The sequence below is a fragment of the Arvicanthis niloticus genome, chromosome 18 (assembly GCF_011762505.2).
Source record: "Arvicanthis niloticus isolate mArvNil1 chromosome 18, mArvNil1.pat.X, whole genome shotgun sequence".
NCBI classification, from domain to species: Eukaryota; Metazoa; Chordata; class Mammalia; order Rodentia; family Muridae; genus Arvicanthis; species Arvicanthis niloticus.
The window spans coordinates 36,011,899-36,030,217 of NC_047675.1; the positions used below are offsets into that span (position 1 = coordinate 36,011,899).

The 18,319-nt window shown below is 46.3% G+C and overlaps 1 protein-coding gene across 4 annotated transcripts; it reads right to left on the reverse strand.

The window, feature by feature from the left end:
* Window positions 1-3,966: 3,966 nt before the first annotated feature.
* Chst4 (carbohydrate sulfotransferase 4) lies at window positions 3,967-16,695 on the reverse strand. Of its 4 annotated transcripts, none has more exons than XM_076915880.1 (2): window positions 16,618-16,695; window positions 3,967-9,271 (listed from the first exon to the last, which is right to left on the reverse strand). In XM_076915880.1, the coding sequence occupies exon 2, from the start codon at window positions 9,251-9,253 to the stop codon at window positions 8,096-8,098; it is 1,158 nt and encodes a 385-aa protein (XP_076771995.1). In that variant the 5' UTR covers window positions 9,254-9,271; window positions 16,618-16,695; the 3' UTR covers window positions 3,967-8,095. The 4 variants fall into 4 exon arrangements, with proteins under 4 accessions (XP_076771995.1, XP_034379075.2, XP_076771993.1 ...); XM_034523184.2 differs by lacking the exon at window positions 16,618-16,695 and adding an exon at window positions 14,961-15,353 and having other exon boundaries at window positions 3,967-9,254; XM_076915878.1 differs by lacking the exon at window positions 16,618-16,695 and adding an exon at window positions 14,961-15,046.
* Between the last annotated feature and the right edge of the window lie 1,624 nt (window positions 16,696-18,319).

An 18,319-nucleotide genomic window follows, 5' to 3' on the forward strand; every position in this document is an offset into this window, starting at 1 on the left:
TATGGATACTACCTCAGGGCAGTGTGGCCAGGCAGATGAGGAGCAGGGCTAGTCTTTAGATGTGGAAACAAGGGGCAGGTTGCACTCCCCACCCCCAACCCCAAGAAGGGAGAGCATTGTGAACACTGAACCAAAGAGGAGGATTTAGTTGAAGAGAATTTTGAGGTTTTAGAAGGGAGGGAGTAAACTTGAAGAACAGACAGTTCTTTGGAAGGTGGGAGTGGCTAGGATGGGAAGGTGGGAGTGGCTAGGATGGGAAGTGGGAGGGGCTAGGATGGGAAGTGGGAGGGGCTAGGATGGGAAGGTGGGAGGGGCTAGGATGGGAAGGTGGGAGGGGCTAGAATCGGCATTTCCAAGGATGGGAGTGGCCTTGGAAGGAAAAGGAAAGGGACGCTCAGACACTTGGCGTGGGAGACTTGAGGAGTTCATTAGCCCATGGGTTTTTGGGGGGAGAGGAAGGAAAGGGTATAGTCAGAGGAGGGGTGTGATGGTTTTGTCGAGGAGAGGAGGGGGTTCTGGCAATCTGTTGCTGAAGCAGACTGTTATAAACTGCACATGAAGGCAACTCTCCTGCCATGTGATTTTTCTCCATTTGGCATTTGCTGGCTGGGCTATAGGATCAGGCAAGGAGAAAGCGGGGTGTGAGCCCATCCTGGCTTGTCATGGCTGAAAACATTCAGCGCTTCCCAGCCTGGCCTTTCTCCAAATACTCTTCTGATAGACACGATGTCCTGAGAAAAAGAAACCGTCCGTGGTCAGATGAGTTTGGGCGAACCTTTATGAGTGTGTGTTCTTTTCTTTCCGTGCATAGTTGAGGTTCAGAGAGACACTCCAGTCACATTCAGCACAATCGAAATTTCAGGTTAATTGTTTCCAGAATGTTCTTGTGCATCCTGCCCCATCTCATCTGTAAAGTTCTCATAGTTTGGTTCCCTCCCTGTAACCCAGCCCCTGGTAAAAGAACAGACATCTCTATTGTGTTTCGTCCAGTGTTTATCTACCCTGAAGTTTACTTGTCTCAGTAATTGATTAGGGGTGGAGCAAGACTAACTCTGGAATGACCTTGGATTTTATGAATTATAGCTCCAAGTGCCCATTGCAACTATTGTTTCCTGTCATAAACTTGAAATGCAAACAATAACGCAGTTTCCTTATGATTTTCTCAGGATTAGTAACAAGCTGACTTAGAAACTGGCAGCAGGGTCAGTATGACCAGCCCAGAGGTTAGCACTCAGCTTTGTAGAGCCTAGGTAGGGAGAAGACACACTTAGAGTTCTTTATTTATTGCACGTGTATGTGTACATGTGTGTGTGTGTGTGTGCATGTATTTGCAAGTATGTGCTCATGTGTGTGCATGTACATGTGTGCCTGTGTGTGCCTGTGTGTACTTGTGTACATGTGTGTGCATATGTGTGTACACATCTACATGCATGTGTGCATGTGCACATGTGGAAGCCAGGGGTTGTCATCATTCAAAGCCATCATTAATAATCAACATTTTCATAGGTTTTTTTTTTTCCAGATTAAAACTGCTCGAATTCCTGGGTTTATCTCATCATATTTAACCGATGTTGACTAGGGAATACAATTTGGGCAGATGACAAATAAAAGAAAAAGAGGGGGGCTAGGAAGGATGGAGAAATGATTAAGGGTAGGGGGGTAAGCATGCATTGTCAGTGGAGGTGGTGTCACAGCCAAGGGGATGGAAATGGATTCTGGGTAGGGAACCAGAAACTTAGAAATAACAGTAGCCTGTGTGCTCCAAGGGGCTGCCATGGAAGATGGCAGATAGATGAATTTGGGATCTTAGCATTTCATAGCGGGGTGAGGATTAGGAAAATCATGTTTAAAAGGGAGCCAATGGGCCAGCAAAATGACTCAGTGAGCAAGGGTGCTTGTGGCCAAGCCTGGTGATCTGCAGTCAATTGCTGGAGTCCACGTGGTGGGAGGAGAGAACCAACAGACTTCCACAAGGTGCCCTCTGACCTCCAGGTGCTGTGGCATGGGTGTGCCCACACTCCCTTATCCATCTGCCCACATATCCGTACACACACAAATAAGTAAGTGCATGTAAAAATAACATTTCAAAAGTCAAATTCTAAAGGTTGCTAAGAGTGTCAGTGAAGGGGGCTGACAGTGGACAAAGAAGTCAAAACGCAGAAGGATGAGCCCAGGTCCTGTGGTGCCTGGAGAGCCCGTTGGCCTCCAGGACTGAGTCCCTTGTCCTCAACGTGTCTGCTAGTCTCCCTGAGCCACCTCCTTCTGTCCATTTTACTCAATGCTCTGAATGGCCAAGTTTCTTTCTCTAAGCCTTTTCCTCTTCTGGTCGTGGCTGCCTGAATTAATATGGGCATGAGCCTCAGGTTATGGACAGAGTTACTTGTGAGTGACGGGTCCCAGGCAGTGTGCCTGCACACCTCTCTCAAACTCCTGTCTCATCCCTTCCCATGACACAGCTCTGTACTTCAAATGGAGAAAAAGCCTCCTTTGAGAATTCCAAACATTCTCTATCTATTTATCCCTATCTATCTATCTATCTATCTATCTATCTATCTATCTATCTATCTATCTAAAACATATTTTGATAATATCCATTCCCTTCCCCCTAATTCTTCCTGGATCTCCTTGTGTAGTCATCACGACTTCATCTTTACCCCCTTCCCCTCTGATAGTCTCCTTGATCCACTGATATTACAGGTTTTTTGAGACAGGATTTCTCTGTGTAGCCCTGGCTGTCCTAGAACTCTCTCTCTGTAGATCAGGCTGGCCTCCAGCTCAAAGATCTGCCTGCCTCAACTTTCCAAGTGCTGGGATTAAAAGTGTGCATCCAAAAAAAAAGTGTGTATCATCATTCCAAGTTCTCTCTCTCTCTCTCTCTCTCTCTCTCTCTCTCTCTCTCCTCTCTCCTCTCTCCTCTCTTCTCTCTTTCTCTTTAAGAACTCACCGAGTTTGTAATTAATGGCACCCAAATGTTTGTGGGTGTGAAGCCACCTCAAAGAACATGTAGTTTGTGAGGATCCATAGTCTAGAAGAAAATTGACTTTTCCTCCCTCAACCTACCCCACCCCTCCACTGACTAAGAAAACGTTCAAAGCTTCCAGCATTGCCTCTCCCCAGCTGAGACCTGCATGCTGGTAGTACATTCATTTGGATCAGAGTGAAGAGATCAAGAGAAGCCCCTGTTGGGGGAAAAATTCTCATGCTACTTTGGACAGGATGATTCTGCTTTGGGAAGCTTCCCTGCCCACTGCTTTTAGTGTCCCACTAACGTCAGCAGCGCCCCTACCTACCTAACTGTGACAACTCCAAATTCCCCAGAGAAAAATGCACAATCACTATATGCCTACTAAAAAATACCAAAACATAGCCAGGCATGGTGGTGAACACCTTTAATCCAAGCACAGGGGAGACAAAGGCAGGTGGATAGCTATGAGTTCAAGGCCAGCCTGGTCTACAAAGTGAGTTGTAGGACACCCAGGGCACAGAGAAACCCTGTCTCAAAATAACAACAAACAAACAATCCCCCCAAATAAAAACACACAAACAAACAACAAAGAGAAACAAAACCACCTAAAACACATGGTTGGGGAGGCTACAGCTATGTCCTGTTGTGAGCCACAAATGCAGAAGACCCAGTGAGCCAGCATCAGTCTCCTCATCCTGTCCACTTGATTGGCAACACCGGAAGGGATGCTGATGCAGCGATCAGCAAGGATTAAGTATTACCTGAGCTGCCTGGGGCTGTGCTAGTCACATGACATTCCTGTCACAGTTAATACCGGTAAGAGCTCTCACTAAGGGGGATGGAGAAATGGCTCAGTGGTTAAGAGCACTAACTGTAACCACATGGTGACTCACAACCATCTGTAATGGGATCCGATGCCCTCTTCTGGTGTGCATGAAGATAGCTACAGTATATATATATATATATATATATATATATATATATATATATATATATGTGTGTGTGTGTGTGTGTGTGTGTGTGTGTGTGTGTGTGTGTGTGTGTGTGTTTGCCCACAAGCCTTCCCAGTAACTCCTGAGACGCTGTGATGTGGTTATGCTACCCACCCTGTGCTTATGAAGGAGAACATGGAGACATGAGAAAACCCACTTGGCAGTAGCAGAGTTACCAGGCAGTATAATTCCATGGTTTCATCACCTCTCAGTTTATTGTCTTTCCTGCCATGTCTGTACTTTTTGTCTTTTGTGTGACCACCATGAGAGCATCATAGCCTTCATAGACTCTTGGTGGCTTTGTCTTTGCTGACACTGGCATTTGTCTGGGCATTCATTTCCAGGTCTCTCAATGGCATGCTTCTTTATTTCTAGAGAGACTCTCCCTCAGAGATACTGCATCTCCGACTTCTGTAACATAGCATACTCCTCGTTCCCTTATCCCATATCCTGCTCTAATACAGACCCACAAACAGGCTCACATCTTCCACACCAACCTCCAGAACATTCCTTGGCATATTGTAAAGTCTGTTAAACAAATGAAACGAATAAATATACTTGAGAGAAAGTCACATCCAGACCCGGGCTATTGACAACTACTTTTCTCCAATGCTGTTTAGAAAACACTTTTTCTCTGGTGGGCCAGAGATGTCTGTGAGGAGAGTGATACAATCCTGAGCCTGTTTGCTGGGAGAAGGGCCAGCACACCGGGCCTCCCTGACCAACACCCGTCAGAGATTCATTGCTTAAGTGGCTCACATTGCCCACACATAACTGTTTGATAAACTTTGCTTTCTTAGCCTGTGAAAGTAACTCAGTAGAAATATACTAATACACGCATAGACATTATGTTTAGGATTAGCCAGCCACAACAAACCAGATAGCAAATTGTTAGCGTTAACTTGAAAAGAAGACTACAGATTAACACCAGGTCAGATTTTATACAATCACCAGAAACTGATTTTACTTTTCCATAGCCACTATTCACAGGTTATAAAAACAAACAAACAAACAAACCATAGTTGTAATTAAGCTTCGTGAAAACGTTAGCAACTGCTGTCATTACACAGAAGGCGAGACCACACAGGAATTATAGATAGAAATAGTTAAATTGTAGTTAGTTCTCAGTGCTCTCCACTTTGGTTTTCTTTCAAATTTATTTATTTATTATGCATATGGGTGTTTTGTCTGCATATATGTTTGTATATCACGTGCATGCCCTGGAGTCCAGAAGAAGGTGTTAGATTGGAGATTCAGACAGTTGTGGGCCATCATGTGGGCATTAGGAAGTAAACCCAGGTCTTCTGGAAGATCAGCCATCTCTCCAGTCCCTGTGAACTATGTTTTGAGATGAGGTCTCTCTTTGAAGCTGGAGTGCATACATTTGGCCAGGTTACCTGATCAAAGAACTTCAGGAATCCTACCTTTCCCCTCCTGAATAGCAACACTGAGATCTTAGACGCACATCACCACACCCAGCTTTTTAACATGGGTCCTGGACCTTTGAACTCCTGCATGTATGGCAGTCCACTTACCAGCTAAGGCATCTCTCCAGCTCCAGGTTGTAAGCTCTTGAGGAGTTCTGAGAGTTGCTTGGGTTTGGCGTTTGAATAAATGTTCTCCTTTGCAGCAGTACATACATTGATGTTAACCAATCCTGCTAGCAAGGGCAGTTAGCTGCTCAAGCCTCTCAGATGATGGGGCACTAGGTTGCTGCTCAGAATAATGGAGGGGGAGAATTCTGGCCTGACACTGAGGCCTGACTATGAAGCAAGGAACAGTAACAAGCGGAAGGGAAATTCAAAAATGGTGGAACCTGTCAGATTTGGACTAAATGAATTCTTTAAAAAGAAAGTCATAGCTCAGAGGTTCATAAAATTTTAGACCTCTATGGATACTTTCTCTCTCTCTCTCTCTCTCTCTCTCTCTCTCTGTATGTATGTCTGTGTCTGTTTTTCTGTGTGTTTGTGTGTCTGTCTTGTCTGTCTGTGTGCATGTGCAATGTATATGCGCGTGCCTCGGATGTCAGAAGAGAGGGTCAGATCCTCAAGTTGGAGTCACAGGTGATTGTAAGACAGAAGACATAGGTGCTGGGAACTGAACCCAGGTCCTCTCCAAGATCAGTACATTCTCTTAGCCTTGGCCACCTCTCGAGACCCTTCCATAGACACCTATCCTTGTTCTTTTCGCCCCAGTAGTAATAGTGGCAGCAAAACATGTCTTGGAGCCAGGAGGTGAATTTCATTGCTGCCTAACGTAGGGGACACCTTGTGCCAGGAGAAGTCACTAGGCCCTGGAGAGCCCACTGAGCAATGTGGTGAGCATCCAGAATCCCACACTGAGAGGCTCTGATCCCACTAGATTTGAGGAAGCAGCTGGCAGTATGCATTTGCATCAGCTGCTCTCGAAGCACAGCTGAATCTGGTGACATCTACCAAGACTGAGAGAAACAACTTTCCTTATTAGGGGAGGCGATCACTAGACATAGAAGGAGATGACTACTAGAACTGAGGTCTTCTGGCTGAGGAAGTAGAATACAAGAATTATATACAGACAACACAGAGTGGTGCACACATTGTTACAATGGAACCTGCAGGATTTGAACTAAATAAGTTCTTTAAAAAGAAAGTCATAGCTCAAAGATTCATAAAATTCCAGACCTCTATGGATTCTCTCTCTCTCTCTCTCTCTCTCTCTCTCTCTCTCTCTCTCTCTCTCTCTCTCTCTCTGTGTGTGTGTGTGTGTGTTTGTGTGTGTGTTGGTCTTGTCTGTCTGAATACATGTACAATGTATGTGCATGTGCCTACAGATGCCAGAAGAGAGAGTCTTCTTGTAACATTGTTACAATGTGTGCATTGTGCACGAAAGGGGAAAAGGCTGATTTCCTGGTTGTCAGCTGTCGCAGTTTGAATGTACAATATCCCACATAGGCTGGTGTATTTCGACACAGTTGTCCCAGTCAGTGGTAGTGTTTGGGAAAGTTATGCACCTTTCAGAAGATGGGGCTTCCCTGAAGAAGTATGTCACTGGGGTTGGGTGTTAGACTTACAGTCTGATCCCACTTTCTGTTCTTTCTCTCTGCTTCCTATGCATGGGTGAAATGGGATCTGCCAGCTTCACACTGCGACCGACCGTGCTTTTCCCACCATGATGGACTGCAACCTGGCTAGGATTATAAGCCAGAATAAACCTGTTCTCCGCAAAGTGGCTTTCTGCAGTGTCGTTCTGTTTTGCAGGCAAGTCGCTAATGCACCTGCCTTCCACCAGTTCTGAAGACAACTGAGACTCAGCTTATCATCTGAGTCATCATCATAAAAGGGGCAGCGGTATTTATAAATGTGTTAGATAATAGTAAAAGACAATAAAAAGCTCTGCCAAGATGATTATGTCCGTTGTTAGAGCCCCATGAGAATGAGCATCGGCGATCAGTAGTTAGAAAGCAAACAGGGGGAAGTCAAAACAGAAGCTGAGGGTATAATTTTCGTATTACTGGTGGGCAGTTCCACAGGTCAGAGTCCCATATGCCAGGAAAACACTGAGGAGAGATGCTGTCCATATCAGACACATCTTGAACTTGAACTCCTGCCCTGTCGTGCAGGGACTTTGCTTCCTGTTTCTGATGACTGATAGTGCAATGGGCAGACTTACAGGTAAGCACCTACCCCATTCCTGTTTCCTTGAATTCCATGGAAACTTTGAGGGTCCATGTCTCTGTGGAAGTTGCTGGGAGCTCTTTGGTGAGAGCCCCGTTTTCCTGGTTTTAATTCTCCCCTTTCTCATCCGGAAGATGTAGACAAGGGGGTTTATAGACTCGCTCCACGGATGCTGCTTGCTGTGTCCAATAGGCTTCCAGACCATAGTCTCCAAGGTATCCACAGGTAGGAAGGACAAAGAGACAAGAAAGGTGGTAGTCTTGCTTGACGGGTCAAAGGGGCTGCTTAAGGTTCCTAAGAATTTTCAAGACAGAAAGATATCGTTTCTTGGCTTTTTAGGCTCAGCTGTAGGGTAGACACAAAGACTCCTCTCCTTGGGGCTGAGGAGAATTGGGCACTCAGTTTGTTCATGCCTTAAGGCTTCCATGCGTTTAATGGTGACTGAGGCTGGAACCAAGGGGTGCAGACAGATCTCCTTAACCTTCTCAGAAGAACTGCCCCAAGACACGGGAGGAAGACAGAAGATCCAGGGACAGGTTATCTTGCTCTTGCTGGGATCTGACTTGGAGGTATCCCAGTAAATCCATAGCCTCACCACAGGCATCTTGAAGTTGAGAAACCTTTTCATACGGTAAGGACCAACGCCATGCCTGAGAGACGTTGAGGGCGTTCCTGGCGTTAGTATGGAAGGCATGCTTACCCATGCCCTTGCCATGGGTGACGTTTTGAACCCAGGTTTGGAGATGAGGCAAAAAATTCAACCCCACGAATTTATAGAGTCTGGAAGTCTGGGCCACGGGTGCCCGAACCAGGTCCTCGTACCTCAGGAACAGGTAGCGCTGCTGCAGAGCTTCAGGTAGGGTTTGGATGGCCTTGACTATGTCCACCTGGCTTTTGCAGATGATCTTCATGACATAATAGGGCTGGTCTTCCTCCCTGATCGTTTTCAAATCCTTCCCTAGCATAATATGACTGTCAATCATGAGTTCTGTTGTGGTGTGTTCCCGGGATCGGAACACAGCCCGGGGGTCTCGGACCAGGTGCACGACGTGCAGGTTGAGGGAAGGGTCTGTGAGCAGTGGGTAGAGGGCCTGCAGGCTGAGGAAACGCACCTCCTTGAGTGCCACATAGCTATGAGAGCGGCAGGCCTGCTCCACCAGATCAAAAGGCTGCTGACTGCAGAGCAGCTTACACTTCTTGGGCGAGCTGATCTGGTCAGCAGAGAAGAAGTCACAAACAGGCGATGAGCACAGGGCCCGGCTTTGCTCCCACTGGAAGAGGCTGGATTGTTTTCGGGGGCCTGGGTTCATGTAGGCATCAAAGACGCTCATGTCACACAGGAAGACGGAACGCAGAAGATCCCGCACAGCCATGTGCAGCTTCCAGGCCGTGCTGCTGGTGAACGTCATCCATACGTGCCAAGCAGGCTCCATCAGGTAGAACACATCCGGGTGCTGCCCAAAAAGCTGTCCCACAAAAGAGGATCCCGACCGCCAGGAAGACAGGACGAGCACATGCACAGGCCTCCTGGGCTCTTCCCTCTGGAACAAGTGTCTATGGCTGGACATACAGAGGAAGAGCGCTCCAACTATCACCTGGGAACCCAGGAGTATCAGCAGCTTCCCTTTCTTAAACAGCATCATCCTGCAGAAGTAGAAGACCTTTAAAGGGCAAGCAGAGGGGATGGGGCTCAGTTAGGTTGTTACAGCATCTACCTTCTGGCTTCTCCTGGACCCCCCTCCAAGGAGCAATGTAAAAAAAAAATCAGAAACTTCCTGCAAATACTTGTCCAGATCCCTCTGCAGAGTAATTCTGGTTCTTGACTGGATCACTATGTTCTATTTTACAGTCTTTAAAACTCCTCCTCATGATTTTTCTCACCCATTGAGCCACCAAGAATATCCCTAATCAGCTATATTTAATCAATATAGGGGGTACTGCCACATGCCACACCTACACCCCCAACAGAGTGTGGCCTCGGTGTCCTAAGTGCTGGGACCACAGGAACGAGCCACTAAGCCCAGCTTTTTAAATATTGATTTTTATTAGGATATCTTAATGATATGAAATGAGTCTCACAATGTCATTCCCATACACATATATGATATACTTGGATAATATTCACCCCACTACTCTCTTAAGCCCCATCACCCACCCATGACCCCTTCTTAAGCTCTGTCACCCCCTGATCCTCTCAGTTAAGTCATCTTTCTTTCATGTCTTAAAAAACATTTTTCAGGACCTACTGAGGTTAATTGGAATGGCTTGGATAAGACCAGAAGGTGAGTATTATTAATTACATCATATACATATATGAAATGTCAAAGGATAAACAATAATAAATATATGTCCCGACAGTCTACTCTAATGGGGTATTTTTAATAGTGAATGTTTACATGGTTTTCAAGTTTCTTTGAAAAGACTTGTTCTCATGGGCCTGAAGCCCACAGAGGAAGAGAGGAAAGTGTGGCTCTCCTAAGACACCGTACGGGGGAGGGAGCGCTTGCCTGCTGTAGCCTGGCCTGTCAGGACCTATGTCTCTATGAGCAAGGGGAGATCTTGCTGCCAGCAATTGGGTCTGCAGGGGAAGATACAGCATTCCTAGAGTGAACTGCAGTCAGGGTACCTGACAAATCTTCAAATAGGTCACAGTGCTTTCCTAGGGGAAAGAAAACATACGAATCCTCCTAGCTGGTGACTGGGTGAACTTGTCCCTCTCTGTAAGAGCCAGTGTTGATTGTCGTTGGTACCCAGTGAAAACTTCATCTCCAAGCCTGTCTAGTTGCCAACTCTCCTCTAGACAATGGTGATTTATTCTATTTGTCATTGCAGTTGCTTTCTGTACACACAGGAGATTCAAGTGTTTATACACCCTTAATATTTTCCCTCTTAAAAAGTGAAACACAGTAAGCTCTCTCTAACCTGAGTGCCTCGCCTTCTTGTCTTTTCTTTTTTCTTTTTTCCTCTATGTTTTAGGAGACGCATAACACACAAAGTTTTCTTTTACCACACAGAATTCTATTGTATGGACACACAACAATTTATCGAACCAAAGGCTTCTTGGTTGTTTCCAAGATCCCTTATTTCAAAGGCTTCAGTCACAAGTTTCTTGTCTACACACTTGTAAGATTAAGTATGTATGTGTGTGTGCACATGTATGTGTGTGCATGTGTATGTGTGTGCTTGTGTGTGTGTGTACAGGTGTATGTACATGCATGTGTGCGCATGTGTGTGAGCGCGCGCGCGCGTGTGTGTGTGTGAGAAAGAGAGAGAGAGAGAGAGAGAGAGAGAGAGAGAGAGAGAGAGAGAGAGACATAGACAGTCATTGCCAGGCAGCTCTCATGTGTCCTGTAAACATGGACAGAAGTATTAGAGAGTGGGTTGAGGAAGAAGCAGCCACAGAGGTAATTCTTGGAGTTTGTAACTTGTTTCTTCAAGAGGTAGGATATGCTTTGCCAGCTCTCGGGCTTCCCTTGGAAGTTCCCTTGAACATTCTGGAAGTGTGTCATGATCCTCACCAGATTTTGTGTGGCAGTGTCAGTCTTGCTTTTCTTCTGGATGGCCAGAAGGATCAGATGACAATCAGTCTTCTTTCTTACTTTTTGTGTATGTGTATGTATATGTGTGTCTGTTTATGTAATGGCCACAATAAACTTTTGTACTATTTCTCTGTCTCTGACTCTGACTCTGTCTCTGTCTCTCCCTCTCCCCCTCCCCTTTCCCCTCCCCTCCTCTCCCCCTCCCCTCCCCCTCCCCCTCCCTCTTCCTCTAGGGTTTCTCACTGACCTGTAGCTGGCCTAATAGGCTAGGCTGGCTGGTCACCGATCCCTCCAGGATCTCTAGTTCTGGGGTTCTAAGTGCATGCTGCCATGCCTGACTTTTAAAAATGTGAGTTCTGACAGTCAAACTCAGGTCTTGGTCAGGTCTCAAGGTAAGTGGACCTGTGGGTCTGTCTCTCTAGCCCTCATCTCTGCTTCATGGCCAAAACATTCCAGCACTTTGTCAGGGTTGGTAGTCCCAAGCGAGGGAACATGGATTCACATCCCCAGCACCCACAGAAAAGCAAGGCATGGCCATCTAGGTGCGTGCATATCCTGTGTTGTGGGAGAACGCTTTGGGCTTGCTGGCCCCAGTGTCCAGTGTCCTATCTGAAGGGAACACTGCAGAGGGTAATGAGCTCACATGTGCACATGCAGTCCCTATGGGGACTCACATACTAGCACAGGGGACTATGCCAGTGAATGGTACTTCCTGTCTTGTTGCCTGAGCCCCATGGCTTAGAAGATGACCAGTTTCTAAAACTGAGGTCCAAGAGGGAATAACTAGAAACTATGTCATTTATTGACCGTGGTTTAAGTGTGGTTGCTCCTGCTTTACTACGCCATGACAGAGAGTTTCTCCACAGGACAATCTGAGAACAATGCTGTAGAATAAAGCTAGGAAGCAATAGAGTATTGGGAAAGAGAAAAACCGGAAGAGACCTCAACCCGTGGACATCCAGAAACCGGACTAGAATTTTACAGGCAGGCCCTGTAACTGCTTCAGCCCAAAGCTAACATCCTTTGGCACTAAGAAAGCAGGAATTTCTTTCCACCCTGGCCCTGGGCCAACTCCGTCCTGCAAGGATTGATGGCTCCGAGCCTTCCTATGTGCCAGCTGCCCCTGGCCTCAAGCCAGACCCTTTCTGTGTTTTCTTTCCTTTTTATTTTCAGGGCGCTAGGGTGGGTGTTGGGGAGTGATCTGGCACCTTATACCTGCTGTTCTATCATGAAACCGTGTTTCCAGGCCTCTGTTTTTCTTTTGCATGAACCCTGGCCAGAAAGAGCAAGCTTTTGTGAAGCTTGTGCAATCCCTGGTCACCAGGCTCTGAGCAGCACGTGCTGGGGCTGTCCAACCCACTAGAAAACACTCCAGTGCACAGCTCAGGCAAAATGTATCTTAATAATCAACAGTAGAGGCAGGGGACACTCCTGGGCTGATGGACATGGGGGTGCTGGTTACTTGATGCTCAAGGAGGCTCACTGGGGAGAAGAAAACCCTCCAGGTCCAGCCTGAGTCATACCCTCCTGCTGCTGGAATCCCTCTCTGCTTGAGGCCTTGACATTTCCTTCTTGTCTCTCAGCCTCCCCTCCCCCTCCCCCATGGGCACACCTCTTCCTAAAGTACCTCCTGTTACTCTCTTGGTCTAAAATCTTTTGGATTAACATACTAACATGTACAAGCTGAAACCCAAATCCCCAGGCCTTGTGCTCAGGGCCCCACTCTGCCTGCCTGTCCTTTAATTCCCTGTTTCTATGCCATTAGCCTCAGATTCAACTTCCAGGTCTTCCCAACCTGTCTCATCGCGGGGGAGCCCCGAGACATTAGGGGGACTGCTATTCTTCCTCCAAGAGAGTACCTACAGGCCCTCTTTCTCCCCCAAAAGAATGCCCCCCCCCCCCAATGTACGTGAGCATCCTGCTAACTGCACAGGGCCCAGCTACAGACTTCCCACGGAGCTGCAGTTACTGAAGAGGCAGCCATGTCTTATCTTGTTCGCCATGTGATTAGGACGACTTAAGCCTCCTGAACCAATGACGTCCATGGTCAGTTGGATGGAACAAGCAGAGTCACACTGTTAGAAAGCAGAAAAGCCTTGGAGCTTTGTTTGATAAAAGGTTTCGCGTCGCTCAGACTGACCTCCAAACTGGGCAGGTATCAGGGAATAACCCTGAACATCTGACCCTCTTGTCTCCCCCACTTGAGTGTTGAGAGGATAGGTGTGCACTAAAGGTCACACTGACAGGTGCCTAGCATCCACTTGGGAATGAAAAGGCATGGAAACACTTGGGTCTTGAGAACCATCATCAGAGGAGGGTTGGTGAGGGGGACCTATGTCAGGTGCAGGAACCCCAGAGGCACCAGGGTTTCTTCCACGGTCTGACTACAATGTCCAGGATTACAGATCCTTCCCCACCAGTCAGGAGCACATAAGCTTTTGGAAGCAAAATGGGAAACCCTGACTAAAATCAACTAGACAGAGACAGACAGACAAAAACCCTGGATATCAATCTAAGAGGCCAGCATTTTAAAGACTGGCACAACTGCACTTTAGATTCTTTAGGGCAATGATGTCCCAGCAAGCAGAAGGTAGAGACAGCCAGAAGTCGCTGTGCACAGAGATTGGAGGTGGGTCTGGGACACCGCCGTCACCACAGATAGCCTACAGACCTGGGAAACTCTTGGGGTTTCGTTCCCAGATAAAAGCAACCACAAAACAAACTTTGTTTAAGGCAGCGACTCACACTGCATCCAAAGCTGGCCCCGAACTCAACCAAACAGCAATTCCCCTGTTTCTGCCTCATGAGTGCCAGGATTACACACTTTACTTACCACACTCCGACGAACAAACTCAACAAGTCAGACTGATAGAGGGACTGCACCCTGCTGCATACCCAGGGACAGTGCTGGGCACACAGCTCAGGGAAACACCTGTTCATGAATGTCTGAGTGAACCAATATCTGTGGGCACTTGGGGTGCCCTTGTTGACTTGAGGGGAGTGGGTAAGATGTCGTATTTATTTTATACATATAAAACTATTCCAGCTCTAATGAATCAAAATTATCCAGGGCCATTTGAAGCAGAGATCCCCTAGACCTCAGCTTCCATGCTTGCTCCGTAAACCCCATTATATTTCACATCTACAATATACTTTGGGACTTCCAAAGCCCTTTGTGGGGCAGTTATAAAATACAACCCAATTAGACACAAAGAGACTGTCAAAGCAGCATTGGCCACTTCCCTATTCTTCAATGTCATGTTTTATGTATGTAGTGTATGTGTCCTGTCATGTGTGTGAAGGTCAGAGGAAAACTGTGGCAAGTGATTTGCTCCCACCAAGTGGGTCTCGGGACCGGAACTCAGATCATCGAGCTTGGCGGCAAGCATCCTTACCCACTGAGAGCCATCTCACTGGGCCCCGCTTCCTTAATTTTCAAAAGGATCAACTGACATTTGATTGATTGATGTTTAGTTGCAATAGCTCTGCCCATTTGATCTGATTAGTGGCCATGCTCCACTCTGCCTGAGCTGGACAAAGCCTGCTCCGAACCCCCATTCAGCAGAGAACAGGCATTACCACATTCCTACCCACATCTGAGGCTCTTTCTCATCCTTTATGGATGGAGCTGGTGGGGTTCAGCTTGATTCAGAGTGTCCCCCCCCCCCCCCAATACCGTTTCTTTTTCCTAGTCCTCTTCCTCCAGCCATCGAAATCTCCAGCTTAGATGTCAGGGCTACCCGATACTCTGATCCTGTATTTGGGATAACGCCCTTCGTGGTAGCCACTCCCCAAGGAATTCTCTTCTTACCTTAGGCTTCCCCAGTGCCCACGATGACTGAGCGGCTCACTGCCTGCCAGGCTGAGCACTGATCTCTCTCTCTGAGTCATCAACTCCTCCTCCTTGTGTTTTGCATACCTAACCATTTTTGCTTGCCCTCTTTCTTATGTTGAAACAACACCCCACCTTGCAAGACAGGCAGGCTCCAGAAGGCTCTGTGGTACGGGCAGCTAGAATACCTTGAGGGTTGAAGAGTAAGGAGTGAGGAGTGGGGTGAAGGGTCAGAATGAGATGCCTCCCTCTAGATGGGCTAAACCAAGAAGGATATTGGAATGTCCACTCTTTTTAGACAGCCAGAAGGTCGGGTCCCTTTAAGGCATCATGGAAGGAGAAGAGACCCCTGGAGTTCCAGAAGGTGAGATTGGAAGGCATGTTGCCAGACAGTTACACAGTCCATAAAGTTTCTGTAAGCCTTTCTCCCTCCTGTATCTTGCTCTTATCTCTAAGGAGACTGTATAAAGATTATTTTCCAGGCATCCCACCTGTTTCTTGACCCCACCCTAGGGAGGTAACATTTCTTAGTTCCTGCATCACGTCCAGTATCACTCTCCTGGAAAGAGGTAGCAAACATGTTTTCGGTGAGGAGAACATGGATTTACTGGTGTCTGGTTTGATTAAAGGGTGAAGAATTTGCCTTTTATGACAAAAAGCAAGTAATCAAAAAGTATAACCTCTTAATCATTGTGTGTCTGTGAGCAAGTCATATACCCACTCTGGGCCACTTTATCTGGTTGTCCACAGTCTAAAACAATGGATACGTCTGGAAAAACATAAACTGCCATGGAACACAAAGGCTGATCTGACTGGAAAATCAATATACACTACGGATGACAGTGCCTACCTTACATATTGTGAATATTGGCATTAGTGTGCACAGAGTCCCTCGTCCAATTTTATGAAATAATAAGGGTTTAAAAGTATTAGTTTTTGGGGCTTTAAAAGTGTTAGTTATTGCTCTGTGGCTAGAAACAATACTGTTTTTGCAGAGGATCCTAGGTCAGTTCTTGTCCCCACATCAGGAGTAATTCCAGCTCCAGGGGACCTGAAGCCACTGGCCTCTATAGGCACTGGCACTCATTGTGCACACACACACACACACACTCTCTCTCTGTCTTTCTCTCTCTCTCACACACACATATTCACAGACAGAGACATGCATCTATACATATACACATATACACACAAGTACATACACTTACATACATACACAGACTCACACACACAGACACATTCATTCATATACTCATTCACACATACAGACATGCATCCACACACACACACACACACACACACACACACAGGTATGTATACTTACATACAGACTCATACACACACACACAGACACACACATTCATTCATTCATATACACACTCATTCACATACACAGACATGCATACACACACATACACACATATGTTCATAAACTTAAATATACAGACTCACACACAGATACACACAGACAAACACAGAGACATACACATTCACATACACAGACACACATGCACACACACTCACACATTCATGGACACACACACACATTCATGGACACACACACACACACACACACACACACACAAATAGAATGAATCTGGAGAAAGTGTTAGCTATTATTTAATAATGACCATACCTCTTTTTAATCAGCTGCCGAGGTGTTTTCCAGGCTTCACAAAAGGGCAGCCAGGCAGTGTGGGAGTCAACCACACCCAGGTCTGGCAGATTCCCTTGAGCCATGTCTCTGAAGGCCTTATCATTTACAAAAGACAAGAACCTGAGGAGGCCCCCTCGTTTTGCTTTCAGTTGGGTCCCTTCCTCCCTTCCTGTTTCCTCCTGGCACCGAGGAGACAAAGTTCTCTTCTTCCAAGTGGCAGCTGAGAGGTGAATGCTGAGGAACTAGGCTGTGCGTTGCTCCTCTTCTCAGTGGAGGAGTCGTCCTTGGTAAGCATCAGAAGAACAGAAGGATGCAGTGTATGTAAGGAAGAGAATACAAACCCCTGGCCGCGCCGCCAGGAGAAAACCGGTTACCTTTCCAGTGGAAGTCTGTAAAACTCAGCCAGTCAAGGTTCATGTCTCACCTCAGCACACAGAAGTTTGTATATTTGTTCTCTCTCTCTCTCTCTCTCTCTCTCTCTCTCTCTCTCTCTCTCTCTGTGTGTGTGTGTGTGTCTGCCTCTGTCTCTGTGTGTCTCTGCCTCTGTCTATCTGTCTCTCTCCATATCTCTCTGTGTGAGTGTGAGTGTGTGTCTGTCTGTCTCTCTCTCCCTGTCTCTGTGTGTCTGTTTCTGTCTCTCTGTGTGTCTGTCTCTGTCTCTGCATCTTTCTCTTTTTTTGTGTGTTTCTGTTTCTCTGTCTCTGTCTGTCTCTGTCTGTTTCTGTCTCTCTGTGTGTGTGTCTTTGTCTCTCTCTGTCTCTGTGCACATGCATGGCCTTAGCCAATCTTGTAATTTTAACTTCTGTGTAACATTTAGATTCATTTTAGACGACAAAACCAAACACCTTTTAAAAAAGAAATCCTTTCAAGACTCAGTTTTCCCAAGTGGAATTGAAGCTTTAAAAAATTAGTAAAACAAGCAATTATAATGATCATACGCACGTTTGTTTTTAAACTAATTCTTTGTAAACAAGTGAATCATTATCTTAAGAGCACCTACCACTGGCTTATCAGACATTAAGTATTGTCATCTTGAATTCTGAACTATTTATAATCTTTCACCACAAAGCATATATCATTCTTAAGTCTTATCTGCCGCAAATGTTCTGAAACTAAAACTTTCTATGTTCTTGTTTTCTTTTATGTTTTATTCTCAGGATGAAATTTTATTTTATCAGTGTTATGAGTGACTGTCCTCTGAGCCAAGCAGCTATGATCTGGGGGACCTTAGCTGTATCTCCTTGGAAAAAAATCATCCAATAGCAATGGTGGCTGACTACACCCCCCTTCCCACAATAAAGCATAAGATTCTCACCCTGGTATCCAATGGCTCCCTACTATGTGACAACTCTGAGAGTAGCCCAGGGAGAGTACACAGAGCCTGGGGAAGATGGAGGGGGCTCCATCTAAGTGGCAATGAAGAAGCTCTCATTGGTGTTGGATAAGGTTTTCAGGTGTGGTCAGTTGGGAGAGGAATGCCTGTACACCTGTAAGGAACACCTTATGTAGGCTCTATCAGGAAGTTCAAAAAATGTATTGGCTCTCCCTAAGAGAACTTTAATGGAATTGAACTTCAGTTTGTTATTGAAGTCTTTTGTGTGTGTGTTGGTGTGTGTGTATGTGTTGGTGTGTGTGTATGTGTTGGTGTGTGTGTTGGGGTGTGTGTATGTGTTGGTGTGTG

Bases quoted from the DNA above. Each gene is read 5' to 3' on its own strand.
- Chst4 (XM_034523184.2), bottom strand. From the start codon at position 15,076: ATGGTTAGGTATGCAAAACACAAGGAGGAGGAGTTGATGACTCAGAGA. The intron at 9,255-14,960 runs GTAAGAAGAGAA...CTACTTCTGCAG, and splicing joins GGGCACTGGGGAAGCCTAAG to GATGATGCTGTTTAAGAAAG.